Source organism: Periplaneta americana, chromosome 2 (assembly GCF_040183065.1).
Source record: "Periplaneta americana isolate PAMFEO1 chromosome 2, P.americana_PAMFEO1_priV1, whole genome shotgun sequence".
NCBI classification, from domain to species: Eukaryota; Metazoa; Arthropoda; class Insecta; order Blattodea; family Blattidae; genus Periplaneta; species Periplaneta americana.
The window spans coordinates 212,072,625-212,091,253 of NC_091118.1; the positions used below are offsets into that span (position 1 = coordinate 212,072,625).

The 18,629-nt window shown below is 36.1% G+C and overlaps 1 protein-coding gene across 2 annotated transcripts in view; it reads left to right on the plus strand.

Moving 5' to 3' along the window:
- The first annotated feature begins 17,788 nt into the window (after window positions 1-17,788).
- Window positions 17,789-18,629, plus strand: part of LOC138695099 (solute carrier family 35 member E3-like) — a 28,466-nt gene continuing 27,625 nt past the window's right edge. For both annotated transcript variants that reach the window (XM_069819490.1, XM_069819489.1), the window contains exon 1: window positions 17,789-18,327. In XM_069819490.1, coding sequence (XP_069675591.1) covers window positions 17,935-18,327 — 393 coding nt within the window. In that variant the 5' untranslated portion in view covers window positions 17,789-17,934. The remainder of the gene's footprint in view (window positions 18,328-18,629) is intronic.

Consider the following 18,629-nt stretch of genomic DNA (forward strand, 5'->3'; position numbering starts at 1 on the left):
CAACCAGGTAACTTGTCCCGACCGGGAATCGAACCCGGGCCACCTGGTTTCGCGGCCAGACGCGCTGCCCGTTACTCCACAGGTGTGGACGGAAGAGACTAGTGAAGTGCTTTGTGTGGAGTGTGGCATTGTATGAGACAGAAACGTGGACATTACGAGGAAGTGAAGAGAAGCGAATAGAAGGATTTGAAATGTGGATATGGAGAAGAATGGAACGTGTGAAGTGGATAGAGAGAATAAGAAATGAAGTTGTGTTGGAAAGAGTGGATGAAGAAAGAATGATGCTGAAACTAATCAGGAAGAGGAAAAGGAATTTCCTGGGTCACTGGTTGAGAAGAAACTGCCTACTGAAGGATGCACTGGAAGGAATGGTGAACGGGAGAAGAGTTCGGGGTAGAAGAAGATATCAGATGATAAACGACATTAAGATATATGGACTATATGAGGAAACGAAGAGGAAGGCAGAAAATAGGAAAGATTGGAGAAAGCTGGGTTTGCGGTGAAAGACCTGCCCTTGGGGAGAACACTGAATGAATGAATGAATGAATGAATCGTTTTAATTCGTAGCCATCAGCGTAGCCCATCCGATAACGCTTTTCCCTGCTAATCACTGGCTACGTTTGGGTGCGAGTTCAATTCCTACTTGGGCTGGTTGGGTTTTCTCCGACGTTTTTGCCAACTGTAAAGCGAATGTCAGATAATCTATGGTGAATCCTCCGTCTCATCTCGCCAAAAATACTATCTTCCTATCACCAATACCACCGACACTAAATAACTTAATAGTTTATAAAGCGTCGTTAAAAACCAAATAAAAGTTATAATCCATGTTGAATCTTTCGTACACTACTTTTAACACTTGAATATAAATAATTGATTAAATGGCGATCTTACTCGTGTTAATTATGTAAGCATGTGTGGCTTACAGCTGTTTCGGTGTTTCTTCACACCATCCTCAGAGCCTACTAGATCTCGGCGCTATCTCAACTTCGCTGCATGTTGTGTGGGTGCGTTAGTGTGATGAAGAGTTGTGTCAAATAGTGTATGTGTTCTGAAATTGATCTGTGTGTTGAGTATTTGATCAGGGTGTGTTTTAGTGTGTCTGTATATTTCATATTGTTCTAGTGTGTTGAGTTTTTGGGTTGTATATTATTAAAGCAATAACCAGAGGACACAATACATCTACATATGCCGAACACATAACTAATGCCAACCACACATACAATAACATAAATACAGACATGGAAATCCTACACATACAACCCAAAAACCAAAAACTCAACACACTAGAACAATATGAAATATACAGACACACTAAAACACACCCTGATCAAATTCTCAACACACAGATCAATTTCAGAACACATACACTATTTGACACAACTCTTCATCACACGAACGCACCCACACAACAGGCAGCGAAGTTGAGATAGCGCCGAGATCTAGTAGGCTCTGAGGATAGTGTGAAGAAACACCGAAACAGCTGTAAGCCACACATGCTTACATAATTAACACGAGTAAGATCGCCATTTAATCAATTATTTAAAAGTTATAATTTCATTATATATGCGTGCACGAAACGCAAGGTAAGTTAAAGTAACGGGACATAACGGGAATGTAATATATATGTAGCTATTTTTCGTAAATTTGTATACAATTAATTACATACACTGTGACCCATAACTTTCGCGCTTTGGGACTCCCATAACTATCTATTTTAGTACAGTATCCAAAAAAAAAATTAGTTTTATATTTACGTTATGGTTTTGACAAAGGACTACCGTTTAGTATCATCTATCCTTCAGTATCATCTCGTCTTCTGCCAACAACGCCATATCATCAGCAAAACTTATGCACTTTATTCTTCTTCCTCCTACTATCACTTCTCCCATGTTCTGAAGACAGTTTTTCACTAAATCCTCCAAGTAGATGTTGAACAGGGTAGGTGATAAAGGGCATCCTTGTCGTACTCATCTCCCAATTTCACTTCTTTCTGATATTTCTTCTCCTATCCTGACTTTGATCCGTTGTTTCATATAAAGATTACTGAACAGTCTTCTCTCTATAATAATAATAATAATAATAATAATAATAATAATAATAATAATAATAGGAGAAAATACACAAACGATTAGGGAAAACACGGGAATTTTACTTGAAGCAAGTAAAGAGATAGGTTTGGAAGTAAATCCCGAAAAGACAAAGTATATGATTATGTCTCGTGACGAGAATATTGTACGAAATGGAAATATAAAAATCGGAAATTTATCCTTTGAAGAGGTGGAAAAATTGAAATATCTTGGAGCAACAGTAAAAAATATAAATGATACTCGGGAGGAAATTAAACACAGAATAAATATGGGAAATGCCTGTTATTATTCGGTTGAGAAGCTTTTATCATCCAGTCTGCTGTCAAAAAATCTGAAAGTTAGAATTTATAAAACAGTTATATTACCGGTTGTTCTTTACGGTTGTGAAACTTGGACTCTCACTTTGAGAGAGGAACATAGGTTAAGGGTGTTTGTGAATAAGGTGCTTAGGAAAATATTTGGGGCTAAGAGGGATGAAGTTACAGGAAACTGGAGAAAGTTGCACAAAACAGAACTGGATGTATTGTATTCTTCACCTGACATAATTAGGAACATTAAATCCATACCTTTGGGGAGGCCGAGACGTAGATGAGAAGATAATATTAATATGGATTTGAGGGAGGTGGGATATGATGATAGAGAATGGATGAATCTTGCTCAGGATAGGGACCGATTGCGGGCTTATGTGAGGGCGGCAATGAACCTCCTGGTTCCTTAAAAGCCATAAGTAATTAATAATAATAATAATAATAATAATAATAATAATAATAATAATAATTGTTTAGTAATCTTTGTCAAAAGCACACAATTCCGAAAAGGAAATGTCAAAGAGTTTTATAAACTTGTTATATCCGAATGAAATGTTTCGTCAATGCTGCATTTTTCCACGTAGCGATAGCGTGCAGAAAATCAAAAGTTGCGTCATCCCACAAACACTTCAATATTGATTTACGTTCTGATGTCACCATCTACGAACCAGAAGCTAATAGTCTTAATGACGTCATAGTCATCCTCGAACTGTGTTATCAGCTAAAGAGATAACAATCTTCCACGGATGAAACAGACCTCCAATCAAGAGAAAGAAGTTTCCTTCAAACTGGCAAGGGAACAACGAAAGAAGAAATCTGAAAAAAGAACGTTTGAAATATTAATATGTTAATGTTAAACAAAAATAGTAATCCACCCACTCACCCATCTGTCTGTCCATCCATCCTTCTATCGATCTATCTGTTTACTTGCCTTCCTAATATATCTATCCAATCCTAATATCTATCCAATCCTAAATCTGATATAAACCTATCTAATCTGTCCAATTCCATCTTATCCAAACCTACCCTATCCAGTCCTACTTAATCCTATCATGTCCAATCCAACCCAATTCTATTCCATCTTAATCTAATCCTATCCTGTCCAATCCTATCTCATCCTACCCAATCCTGTCCAATCGAATCCTATCCAATCCTATTACGTCTAATCCTATTCTGTCCTTCCTACCCTATCCCATCCTATCCTATTCTATCTCACTCTATCTTATCTAATCCTATTCTATCACATCTTACCCAATCCTATCATATCCAATCCTAAATCTAATATAAATCTATCTAATCTAATGTAATCTGTCCAAACCTTCTCTATCCAATCCTACTCTATACCTACCCTATCCAATCCTATTCTATCTAATTCTATCCTGTCCAATCCAACCAAATGCTATCCAAACATCCAATTCTAGCCGTGTCCAATCTAACCCTACACTATCCAATTCTATCCTGTTCAATTCCATCCAATCCTACTCAATTCTATCCTGTCTAATCGTATCCTACTCTATCTTATCCCATCCTACCACAGTCTAGTATATTCAATCACGAAGCTTGAGTTGTGAGGGTACTAGGAACAATAGACTGTGCCAGTAGTATTTCACATTGTCTGTGATGAGGCGATATTAGCGATCCTAGTGGTTAGCAACTATCTATGGGTGCATATTTACTACGTATTGACTTTCGTCACTGTATATACTAGACTGTGATCGTACTATATCTGTAAGCAGAACACAGCTCCATTGTTAATCAGTGGCGAAGCATGAAATTTTGAGCAGGGGAAGCTAACTCAAGTTGTCTTTCATGCAATATGAGAAAACGTATTACAAAAATACAGTCTTAAAATTAATAGTAGTCGACTTCAAGTCAGCAGTCGAAGATTGGTTGGAACATCGTAAGTAACACCAATAAGGAATGACCTCAAATGATACGTAGTAAAATATGATTTCACGGTTTACACATATCTCTAACAAATAGACACGTATACGTATAACATTAGCTCACTCCCTGTCATACTTAGAGAAATCACAATATTAGTATCATTACGTAAGTATGCGTCTGTCTTTTGGTTGTGTCCTTCATTGACAGCAAGGGAGTCGGTCATTTGTTTTTTAAATCACACTTTTGTTCGTAAGTCAGTCTTGATAATACAATTGTCCTAAAAAATTCAAGTAAATTAGTGTCAGGAACTGTTATTTCGCTCATTATTTATTACATCAGCCACAATGCACACTAACACTTCAACTGAACACAACTGACGAAAAGGGATAACTCGGAAACTACTTATTTTCAATGTCAAAGCTAGCTTCTTGCGAGCCTTGCGACTAGGGTAGTTTAGTTAGAAAGGGATGGAAAATCTGCGGGGTGGATTACACAGAAGAAACCAGTCTGCTTGGAAGCTGGTGTGTGCAGGCTTCTTGTTTACTGCTGCATCACTAATCATCCTGAGCTGCCGCATCACAATATTTAACGCGTAAATATAAATTCTATTAAAATTAATAAATATTTTCTCCATAAACTGCCGGTTTATTATGAAATTAATATTAACTGGGGAAGCTAAGCTTTTTAGCTTACATTGACCCTACGCCACTGTTGTTAATTTCTCCAGGCTCTAGGATCCTGAGATGAGCAAATGCTGGGTAACTTTCGGTGCTGGACCTCGGACTCATTTCACCGGCATTATCACCTTCATCTCATTCAGACGCTAAATAACCTAAGCTGTTGATAAAGCGTCGTAAAATAATCTAATCTAATCTATGATCCTGTGCAAAATGCAATCTTTTAACGCGATACACCCTGAGTAATGTGGGACCAGTTGCAGGTTCAGCTGATATCAGTCCATTTGTTGTAAACCTTCTACTAACTGTTTTGGCCGATATTGTACGTCCATGCATGTCAACAAATCGTTGGACTGCCATTGTAGCTGGCAGTTTGCATTCCCTGAGAACTGATAACACCAAGCGCCTGTCTTCATTTTGAGTTGTGTATCATGGACGACCCGAACCTGATTTCCTGGTGTATTGTTGTGTCTCTCTAAACTGTTTTAGGGTATCCTGAATGGTACTTCTAGGCATATTCATGACATTTGCGATGTAACGTACACTGCGTCCATAATCATTTAGAGCAACGGCTACAGTAATATCTTCGGATTGCATTCTTTAAAAATATAAAGTGTGACTACCAACTTACACTAAAAACACTGACAACATGCAAAAATTAAATAAATAGCGACAATAATGAACAAGAACACAAACACAAATTCTGTAGCAACTGAGATTTTATACAAATAAACGGCATATCTCATAATAATGGCTTGTTTACACGAATCCATGGTAACGAAATGACCACAAATTGATGGGTATTAAATTGCATGGCCTACTAAAATTCTAACATACATGTAATTTTTCTTTTTATAAAACAAGTTTCAGGTTTTTTTTTTGTCCCTGAGTGTAGTTGCGTAATGGATGTATTTACAACATTTTTATTACACTGTATCAAATAGAAAAATAAATAATACCACAATTACATATAGTAAGACAGTAAAAAATTTAGGGGTATATTTAGGTTCAAATTTAAATTTTCAAAGTCAAGTGACCTACATATGTAAGAAAACGTTTTACCTCTCAGCCTTAAAAAGAATCTGATCCAAACTTTAGTAATGCCCCACTTCGATTATTGCGATTCTCTATTCACGAATCTAAATACTGATCTTGCCCATAGACTACAGCGTGTTCACAATATCTGCGTTCGTTTCGTTTGTAACATTAGAAAATTCGATCATGTAACACCGTCACTAGAATTGTTGTCTTGGAGTCCACTTAAAGAAAGAAGATTCTTCAACTCTCTCTTATTACTATTTAAAATCATCCACACCTCCACACCCTCTTACCTAGCATCTCGTTTTGTTTACCTTTCACTACCTCGAACCCGGAACATGTACCTTCTCTCTATTCCTCTGCACAGAACATCCTTCTACTCATCATCTTTCAGCATATCTATTCCAAGCCTCTGGAATTCTCTCCCTGACCATGTCAGAGACTGTCGGACAATATCAAGATTCAAATTTAAATTAAAAAATCACATTCTAGTTCATGGAATTGCTTGTTGAACACCTGTCAGGTTGAACAACTTCGGCTTAACCCATGACATATAGCAAATATTGTAACTATGCTGTTGTAAAATTGACAATTAATATGTAATGTGTTTATTATTATTATCAGTTATCACTATCATCATTGCTATCTGTTTTTTTTTTCTTGTATTAGCTCGATGAGAGCTCCATAGTGTTCTTTTGACCCTGTTGACCCTCTACAGGGCTTTAATTTAATTTGTGTTATTTTCATCAGTGTTTGTATTTCTTTTTTGTATTTATATGTGCTATCTGGTAGGATGGAAGAGAAGGCCTTATGGCCTTAATCCTGTCAGATTAAATAAATAAATTATTAAATTATTAATGATGTAAAGTTCACATTGCATAATCAAAGGGAATAAAACCTCATTTTAAAATACCGGATCATGTCTTGTAGGTTCGTGATAGCAGAAATGGCATAAGAGATTCTGACCAACAGGAAAGGTATGCTGTAAGAACAGCATGTTATGTTTCCACATACCCTGTTACATTATTGCCAGTGTTGCGGATGCTTGATTCATGGAAGGCCAACAAGAAACAGTGCTAAAGCCCCTGAATTCCTATATTGTCAACAGAAAGAGAGATATCGGTTAAACGAGTGGAGAGGAAGTTTCCTTCATACTACATTCCACACCTTCAACTGTTTTGCAGCTCTTTTCTCTGTCACATTAGTGTGACATTACTAAAATTTCACGCTAGTGGGCAGATACTTTTCGTAAGGTCGAGAATCAGTAGCACGTAGCATGTATGGGCGAATCCAGAAATGCATATAGAGAATTAGTTGGGAGACCGGAGGGAAAAAGACCTTTAGGGAGGCCGAGACGTAGATGGGAGGATAATATTAAAATGGATCTGAGGGAGGTGGGGTATGATGATAGAGACTGGATTAATCTTGCACAGGATAGGGACCGCTGGCGGGCTTATGTGAGGGCGGCAATGAACCTTCGGGTTCCTTAAAAGCCATTTGTAAGTAAGTAAGTAAGTAAGGTCGAGAATCAGTGACATGTTAAGTTTAGTTTATGCAGGCTTGTGATGTCTTGCATAAGTATACTTTTTTTTTATATTTAAGTAGAACGACAGTTAGAAAGCAGGTTTCTGTATGGTCTAGGATCAGACAGAAAGTATGGTCGAAAACCAGTGACAGGCTTTTCATATATCTTGCATAAGCATACACTTTTTGATATGTACATAGATAGAAACCGGGTTTTCGTAACACCTAGGATCAGTGACAGGTTAGGATTGGTTTGTTCAGGCTTTTGGTATGCTCTTCATAAGTATAAGCTTTTTGATATACAGGGTGTTTCCGAGGTGGTGTTCCAAACTTTCAGGGATGATAGGGAAGGGCACATGTATCAATTTGAGACAAGGAACCATGGCCTGGAAATGACTGAGTCGAAAGTTATAAGCAAAAATAGTTGTGTGGAAATGGAATTGTAATTTGGCACCACGTGCCCTTCTTCCCTTAACGTTTGGAACAGTTGTGGAAAAATGATATGGGCCAGATGTCTCCTACATGGGTACTTGTTCTGATACAATCTGCGAGCTTGTCTACTGTTCCCATTGGCTCATCCGTATTCGAAAATCAGGTCTGCTTATTCTGTTCTCGTGTACTCCATTTCACTAGGACTGATCGACTGGACACTGCAACTTGTACGCATACACTGCTGTCTACAGACGTGCATATCAGGACCGACCATGTCCGTTACACATTACGCTATCTGCATTGCTTTAGTGTAGTTTCCTGTCCCCACCCCTCAGACAGCGCACTGAATGGAATACTGTAAGTAGACAACGTAAACAACGTCAGATGAATACAGTATGTGTAAGATGTACAGATAAATACACATAAATAAGGTGTAGAGAGGAGTAAAATTATTTCGTTTCCACAGAACTATTTTTCCTTGTAACTTTCGACTCGGTCATTTCCAGATCAGGGTTACCTATATCAAATTGATACATGTACCCTTCGCCATCATCCCTGAAAGTTTGCAATATCACCTCGGAAACACCCTGTATAAGTAGATACATAGAAAGCGAGTTTTCGTAAGACCTAGAATGTGACAGGTTAGGATTGGTTCGTTCAGGCTTCTTGGCATGCCTCACATACTCTCAAATAAAATTTACTTATAAAATCCTGGCTTCATAACCCTTTATGAAGTGTTTTAATATCAATATCCATCTTCACAAATAATCTCATACAAATTTCACTTAAATACAATAACAACTTTCTAGTGTTAAATTAAAACTAAGTGGTACTTCATTTAGTTGACTAGTTTCGATTAGTATTACTCACTATTTCTGAAGATGACTAACACGGAATCGAAACTAGTTTACTAAGGTAATTTATCACTTAGCTTTCATTTTAACACTACAAAGTTGTTATTGTAACTAAATTTTGGAGTGATACAAAGTGTTAAAAGTGTGTAACCAATATGTACAAGTCGACAAGTTGGTATAGCGCTGGCCTTCTATGCCCGAGGTTGCGGGTTCGATCCCGGGCCAGGTCGATGACATTTAAGTGTGCTTAAAATGTCACAGGCTCATGTCAGTAGATTTACTGACATGTAAAAGAACTCCTGCAGGACAAAAATTCCGGCACACCGGCAACGCTGATATAACCTCGGCAGTTGCGAGCGTCGTTAAATAAAACATAACAATATGTACAATCAACATGAGATCCGTGTAAATTCCCCATTTTCGCTTTCAAAAGTCACCAGAACTTCCTGTACGCAAGTTTCTCTGAAATATTTTTCCCTGCCCGAGTAAAAAAAAAAAAAAAAAAAAATTTAAAATTTCGCGCCAGATATGACAGTAAACCGTTGATTTTTAACATTTAATACTGGACATCATAAACTTATACTTCAGTTTTCGAAAGATGGGACATGACGGTTAAGCGCCCGAGCTTGCAGCTAGTGCTGTGTTGCCAATACGGTCGACTACACGATCAGCTGATGCGAGCTACCAGCTAACATTATAAACATTCAATGACAATAATTAACGCGGAGATATAAAACGCTACAAAAATCTACATATCAATAGCTGACATTGTATGCAAACCAAATGGCGCCACGTGGGAACTGTAACATTGGCAACTCAGCTGTCGTTACCATAACAACATGCCTCCAGCAATATCTGATATTGTTTCGTTTTTTTTCCCGATCGCAGCGCTAATGTTATGAACCATCCTTAGAAAAAAACAGATATAACAGGCACCATAACTGAACCCCCAACTATGAAAACTTAAATCTATTATGTATTCGTTTGTGACGAATTAAATCAGAAGACCTAGCACATCGCTTTCCACAGGCGTCACATGAGAAAGGCTTCTCGCCGGAGTGTACTAATTTATGTCGATTCAAATCAGAAGATTGAAAGAAACTCTTTCCACAGTCATCACACGAGAAGAGTTTTTCACCTGAGTGAATACGGGTATGTCTTGACAAATCGGAAGCTCGATAAAAACTTTTATCACACTCTGAACATGAGAACTGCTTTTTCATTGATCGTCGTGAAATGGAAATCGGAGGAAAACAATCCACGTGTGTTTCCGGAGAGAACTTCTTTCGCAAAGTCTTTTCACTCGAGACAACAATTGAATTGTCTGGTAATTCCTCTTCGGATGTAATACTCCAGCCCGAATGTACACGGGTATGCCGAATAGAATCTCCAGACTGTGAAAAATTTCTCAAACAGACACCACAAGAGAAAGGTTTCTCTCCTGTATGAACTCTTAAATGACGTGTAAGGTCACCCGACTGAGTAAAACATTTGCGACAAACAATGCACGTATAAGGCTTTTCTCCAGTATGCACACGCGTGTGTCTGGTCAAGTCCCCCTTTTGAGCAAAACTCCTGCCACACTGCTCACAAGAATACGGTTTCTCTCCGCTATGAACGCGATTGTGACGCGCTAGATCGGCAGCCTGTAGAAAGTTTTTCCCACATTCGTCGCAAACATATGGTCTGTCGGGGTTAATCCTATGGGGCTTTTCTGTGATCGTTTGCAAGTCCGTCATGCACGTAACAGAAGACGGCGTGTGCTGACTCAGACGAGATTCAGGGAGGCTGTGATTTAAAGGTTGAAGCAAGTCTTGCCACAAATGTCTTACTTGCGAAGCTGCAGAATCACTCCAGCACAATCTCAAAGAATTTGCTGGAGCAAGATGCAATGTCTTCTGAAGTTCTCCCCACATCTCAACTATGCCAGTGACATTTAACAACGCAAAACTGCCATTACGCTCCTGCTATAAACATTAGACTTCGAATAAATAAAAATGCCGGTATACATTAAAACACAAATAATTTCAGTACGTATTAAACGTAATACACTATTGATATGAACATCCTCTGAACTTCTTCTTCACAAAATGTAGTGTATAAAACGTATTACAAGCTTCACATACTTCCGTGCACAACAGCCATCTTTGAAATTCACAGCACCTTGGATCATTAGTGAATGCTTGACACTGCATTGAATACTTGATGCTGTATTGTTTATTTGTTTAGAAAGGATTGTAGAATTATTATTTATGATAGTGTAAAAATTATGCACATAACAAATAAATAAATAAAATTATATTCCACATGAATACACGTGATGGAAGTCGCACGTGATAAAGCTTTTAAGAATCGGGGAGCATTAATTAAAAATCTTTCTTGTAATTTATCATATATATATATATATATATATATATATATATATATATATATATATATATATACACATATATATATATATATATATATATATATATACACACACACATATACATTTATTGCATCCAACTGATCATATACAGTACATATGGGACATGTCAAAAGTAACACAGAATTAGATTAAAATACAACATTAACTAAAATATAACATACACAATTTCAACATTAACAAATAACAACCACAAGAAAACACAATATTTTAACCTGAATCCCCTGAATAGGATTAACTACTACTAAGATTTATTACAAATCATCCGTCCTCAAGTGAGGTTGACCACTGGGATCCGGAATTAACAAACAGAAAAGATAAAGGGAAATGAAACGAGCAAAATAATGATTCGATTTGTACATTAAAACAAGAATTTGCGTGTTAACATATAGCTGATAGTGTAGAATTTGAAGAGAGGCCTTCAGAATTTCCATTACAATCTTCTGAACCTCATAAAAGGGAATTTGGAAGGATTTGAGGATATTACATGTAAATTTTGGTAAACAACCCCTCGCTCCAAATAGTAAGCCTGTAACATCCCAGTTGTAAAACGAAATGCCATATTTTTCACTGAGGTATGGAAGATAAGGTACATAGTTAGCTCGCTTGTCATCATTTATCTGCAGTGCTTGATTTGTGTCTCGTTCAAAGCAAATCGTAGGGTCTAAGACCATCGCTTTCTGGGTTCTTCTATTGATGGCAGTTATATAGACTCTTCTATGAGAATCATCTTCAGACACACAATGAATCTCCTCATGTACTTCCCATCCTCTGTTTCTTAGCAGGTTGGCAATTGCTGTACGGGCACGATGGTGTCTGTTGTTACTCAGTAGCTCTCCCTTCTTACAGAACCCCAGTACGTGGCCAAGTGTTTCAGTCTCACTGCAGTCTCATAATAATCATAATCATTTATTGCATCCACTGGTCATATACCGGTACATGATATGGGACATGTCATATTTACAAACTAATAATTATATAATATACATACAAGTAATAACTGTAATTAAATGCAACACAAATACAAATATATAAAACTTGGAACTTGATTGAAGAAAACTACAGGTTGGTCGATTTCGGCTATAAGTCCAGTTTGCAGTATGTCTTGAAGTCAAAAATCAATTTCGACCATCACGCCTTTCATGAGAAGACATCCTTCTCGAAGTCAGGATCTGGAAAAGAGGAAGTAAAATTTTTTGAAGTAAGGCGTTCCTTTTCTATTCAGTTATGACAATTTTCAATAAATTCGTTCATACAGTAAAAGCAGTTTTTGATTAAAATTTTATAAAGAGCTTTCTTAAATTTCTGATGTGCAGATATTTCTTTAAGATAATTTGGTAGGTTATTATACATAAGAAGACCAAAATGAATTTAAAATTGTTTTTATATAGAGTTGTGTTATTATCTTTATTTCTTGTATTGTACTGGTGTGTGTGTCTAAATTTGTAGGAAAACTATACAAATTATATTTGATAAAATTTAAGGTTTCATAAATATGTTGTTGTTGTTGTTTTCTAATACCAGGCGTTTGACAATAAAGTCATTTGACCTCTTACACTCCAATATTTTTCAAAGATATTATCATGGCCAGCCACTGAAACAGATTTTGAGGTGTTCCGAATCCAGTAGTTCAGGAGATACTGATGAAGACGTAACATCACATCGAAACGGGCCGTCTGTCCAAGGTATATACCTTTTTTTTAAAATGTTAACACTTTTTAACGTGTGAATAAACAATTTCATGTTTTTACCATTTCTTGGTTTGAGTTGCACAATGGGCAGTTAGGGGACTGATATATTCCAATTCTATGCAGGTGATTGGCCAAACAATCATGGCCTGTTGCCAATCTAAATGCAGCTACAGACGATTTTCGTGGTAAATCGGGAATTAACTGTGGATTATGATGCAGAGAGTTCCATTTTTTCTCTTGAGATTGTGTTATCAAATTTTGTTTGTTGAAGTCTAAGTATGTAGATTTAATAAATCTTTTCACAGAGTAATACGTAGATTTAGTAACAGGTCTGTAAGTAGCAGTGCTGCCCTTCTTTGCTAAAGCATCCACATTCTCGTTTCCCAGGATTCCACAATGGGATGGTATCCATTGGAATATAATTCTTTTATTGAGTGATATTAATTGAGAGAGCATTTTAGTTATTTCTGCTGTTTGAGATGAAGGTGTGTGTTTAGAGACTATTGATAGAATAGCTGCTTTTTGTATTGTATTGTATTTATTAACATTCCATGGTATTCACACATTGCTTACAGCTAGAATATGGAACAAGTCAAAAAACTTAATACAGTACTATTATAAAATCTTAATTCATAGTCACAGTCTAGATGAAATATATACAGACGAGATTTACAATATAGTCTACTAGTACAACACAAAGTTTTAGTATCAATTTCATGAAGTGTTATTGAATGTCATGAATTGACGTACAGAATAGAAGGCATCAGAAATTAGGTACTTCTTTAATTTGGCTCTAAATAATTTTATGTTTTGAGTTTCATTTTTTATATCAATAGGGAGGCTATTAAAAATTTTTACTGCCATATAACGTACTCCTTTTTGATAGCACGATAGACTTGCTGATGGAGTATGAAAGTCATTTTTTGACGTGTATTTATGCTATGAACTGTTGAATTAGTTACAAAGTTTTCACGATTACATACAAGGAAGATTATTAATGAAAAGATATACTGACAAGCCATGGACATTATTTGTAGTTTTTTTTAAATAGTCCTACACGATTCCCTAGATTTGGCACCTACTATTATTCTAATTACTCTTTTTTGTAATAGAAATATATTGTTACTATCTGTGAAATTTCCCCAGAATATTATTCCAAAACTCATTACCGGGTGGTAGTATGCAAAGTAATTGTTTTTAAGGTATTGATATTTACTATCTTTTGCATAGATCTAATAGCAAAACAAGCTGAATTTAGTTTGAGGGTAATTTCTTTAATATGATTTTTCCAATTTAACATGTTAACGATTTTTAAGCCAAGAAATTTGGTTGTTCTTGTTTCTAATAGGAATCTATTATTAATTATTGCGCTAGAAATTTGCGAGGTTGAATTTGGACAGGATTTAAATTGGAATATGTTAGTTTTGTTACAATTTAATACCAATTTATTGACTGAGAACCAGTCACATATTTTGAAGAGAATTTCCTCTGCTGAAGATTGGAATGTGTTGGAGTTATTGGCTGTAATTACTGTACTTGTGTCACTTGCAAATAATATGGGATGACCTACATCTTTTATTGGGGGGGCCAGATCATTTATAAACACTAGAAAAAGTAGGGGACCTAATATTGATACTTGAGGAATTCCATTATTAATAGTTCCCCATGTCGATGCAGATTTCATATTTGTATTCATTTCAACTTTCTGTTTCCTATCTATGAGAGGAGAGGTTTCATAAATATAAATACAGGGTAATGGCAAGATATGTTATTTTTTAATAATGGTCTGCAGCTATTATTATTATTATTATTATTATTATTATTATTATTATTATTATTATATCCTATAGTACAAAAAGAGACACATTAAGTTCTAGCAGTTTGAAGTCAATCTGGCTGCCAAACTTCCAGCAATGGTTGCTGATTTTGTTCTCAGCACTGCGGTGAAAAATAAAGACGTTTGCATTATAGAGTTTTACAATTTGCTCTGCAAATTTTACTGCAATGTAAACCTAGCAAGTTCTATTTGAGGACAAAAGACATCAGAGAACAAATATTGATCTTTACATAAAAAATATTGCCTTTACAAAGCAGTGGATAACCATTATTGTAATATAGGAGAAATTGTTAAATAGAGAACTACGTCATACACTGTAGTATACTGAAGGGAGTGGGGCAGGGTTAACCCCACTGGAGGTAAGGAAAAGAGAGAAAAGAAGGAGAAGAATGACAAGAAGTTCAGTTGTCTTTTTTTTTTTTTTAATTTATTTATTTTATGTCACTTTAACTTAGGAAGTCATATCGTGACAATACATAAACAATTCTTACAGTTTACATAGAGTTTACTGTATTACAATAATAATTTTTGATACATTTGTAAATTAAGCGTGCATTTCCATAACGTTGTGAGTGCCTAAACCGAGAGAATCTATTTTTTCACATATATCATCAGCTGTAGGTGCCCTGTTTGACAATATTACGAAATATTATGAAGAAAGTGCTGCTCCAGGTAATACAGTAGTGCACTTTCAGATTGTGCAAGTTACAACGTTGTATGTACTGTATAAAACTATTTTTGCTCCTACTGTAAACTTTACAAATTGGCACTTACAACGTTGTGGAAATGCACACTTCAAATTTTGATAGTTTTCAGAAATTTAATTAAGTTCGAACTGAATGATGGGTTGTTTAGAACTGTTGATAAGTCTGTTGGTATATGGAATTGATCTCGATGATGGTGATATAGTGGACATTCAGAAATTAAATGGCGTACAGAGATCCTACTGTGGCAATTGGTGCATGTTGGAGGAGGAGTTCTGTCTAGAAGATAAGAATGTGTAATTTTGGTGTCCAACTCGAAATCTGGTGATTATTACTTGATCTTGACGTTTAAAATTCTGTAGTGGATATCAGTCGTCTTTATCACACCCAAATAGCCCGTAAATCTTATGATTACTTCAATCTGATATTCGTTGTATCGTGCCTTACATGCTTTATGATTACTAAAACTGTGTTCTAATAATGTTATAATTAGTTGTGCTTAATCACAGATACAGACTCGTTGTTTGTTACATCATAAGTAGGCTACTTTTTTTTCCTTATGATCTTCAAATAGAAAATTTTCAAATATTTTATCTGGCATCTTGTTTCAACATTATAAGATTATTTAAAATTATTCGCTTTACTAATGCTTTTATTTGAAGCAAGTAAAGAGACAGGTGTGGAAGTAAATCCTGATAAGACAAAATATATGATTATGTCTCGTGACCAGAACAGTACGAAATGAAAATATAAAAATGGGAAATTTATCCTTTGAAAAGGTAGAAAAATTCAAATATCTTGGAGCAACAGTTACAAATATAAATGACATTCGGGAGGAAATTAAACGCAAAATAAAGATGGGGAATTCCTGTTATTATTCTGTTGAGAAGCTTGCTCTCAAAAAACCTGAAAGTTAGAATTTATCAATCAATTTTCTTAATGTATCCAGCTGTTTGCTGACAACATAAAGTCCACTACAGTCCAGTGTAGTCTATTCAGTTGTTGTTTTTCACGAGAAATGAGGGGTATTTTGATCGGTGTTCATTATAGATGCCTGTTGCCAGTAGCCAGAGTTGGGGTGTAGTCAATATATACTGCAGGGCTGTGTCTTCTGCAACTGGTATTGATGATTTTAATTTACTTCTTTTGTGGTTTATGGATGGACAATATAGAAGAATGTGTTCCATATCTTCATCATGATTATTACACCACAGACAAGTAGGATTATCAGAAATGTGAAATCGGTGTAGGTACAATTGAGTGACAATGTGACCTGTTCTGGATCTTGTTAAAAATGTCTGAACATGTCTGGGCAAGTTTTTGTACATTTCCAGGTCATTTGATTTCTTTTGTACAGACTGTAAAATTTTTCCTTTGTCAGAAGAGAGCCAATTGTTGATCCATAGGTTTGTAAAATGAGACTTTACTGAAGCAAAGCATTGGATAGAGATATCACTTGAAGAGGTCTTGGTTGCAAAGTTAGAATTTATAAAAGCGTTGTATTACCAGTATTACCAGTAGTTTTGCATGGTTGTGAAACTTGGACTCTCACTTTGAGAGAGGAACAGAGGCTAAGGGAGTTCGAGAATTAGGTGCTTAAGAAAATATTTGGGGCTAAGAGGGATGAAGTTAGAAAGTTGCAGAACATAGAACAGCACGCATTGTATTTTTCACCTGACATAATTAAGAATATTAAATCCAGACGTTTGAGACGGGCAGGACAAGGGTGAATCCAGAAATGCGTATAGAGTGTTAGTTGGGAGACTGGAGGGGAAAAAGACCTTTGGGGAGACCAAGATGTATATGGTAAGATAATATAAAAATGAATTTGAGGAAGGTGGGATATGATGGTAGAGACTGGATTAATCTTGCTCAAGATAGATGGCGAGTTTATGTGAGGGCAGCAATGAACTTCCAGGTTCCTTAAGAGCCATTTGTATTATTTGTATTGTATTTGTAGGTACTAACTCATGCTAATGTACATAATTTCAAATTTACCGGATTTTTACACATTTTCGCCCGTCTCTCGACAGATGGCGTTATAATATTACGAGTAGAAATAGCACGGCCCACTTGATGTTACCTTCGCTTTTGCGAAGCGAGCATCAAGTCGGCCGTGGAAATAGACTAGATTTGACATTTCTGTTTGTTGGTAGTTCTGAATCAGAAGGAAGTTGGTAGTGCTGATGCTTATCATGGAGGCTGTCAAATTCATTAAAAACCAATGTTTTTTGAGTTAATGTCGCTAAAAATTAAATTTTCAACTGTTCTGCATACGTGAAACTGCGAATTTAATAAGCATGGAGAGCAGAAAGTGTCGTGGTACTGCAAGTCTTTCAAGTTTAGTGTGTCGCAGTATGCGTAGACCGGTATAAATATTCCGTATATGCCATGTATTTGTAACGTTAGCTGCGGGTGTATTAATAATTTGTTTATTTAGAATGGACTCATAGAATTAAAAAAAAAAATGGAAAATACAAGGGACGGACCTCTTGTAACATTATTCTTCCTGGTTTTCAATGCGATCACCTCTATAGCTATAGTTCTGTTGAATAAGTGGGTGTACAAATATGTGGGTTTTCCCAATTTAACATTGACGTTTCTTCATTTTGTTGTGACATTTGTGGGACTGATTTTATGTCAAAAATGTAATGTTTTTAAAGTTAAGAACGTGCCTTTGAAGGATATGCTACCATTGGCATTTTCGTTTTGTGGATTTGTAGTGTTCACGAATTTAAGTTTACAAAACAACACCGTTGGAACTTACCAGGTTGCCAAACTTATGACGACACCGTGTATAATAGTGATCCAGATATTTTTCTACAACAAAGAATTTCCACTACGAGTAAAATTGACACTGGTAAGTCTACTGATCGCTTTATTGAATTTTACGGAGACTGTTGACTCCCAGAGCAGAGACTGCGCTAATAATAAACCTAAATGGGCTTTACCCCATCTGAAGTTAACCTATGTTCACCTCTCGGATATTTTTCAATTCATGTAGGTTATTAACTTCTGAGAATTTTGGTTATTTACAAGAAGTCGTCGCTGAACGATTCACATTATTTCCAGGTTAGTTGAATCAACTCATCTAGTGAACGATATAAATCTTTAAAATACTAGGTGTCTCTCTCCCTTGTTACTTGTGAGCCATCCCAAACC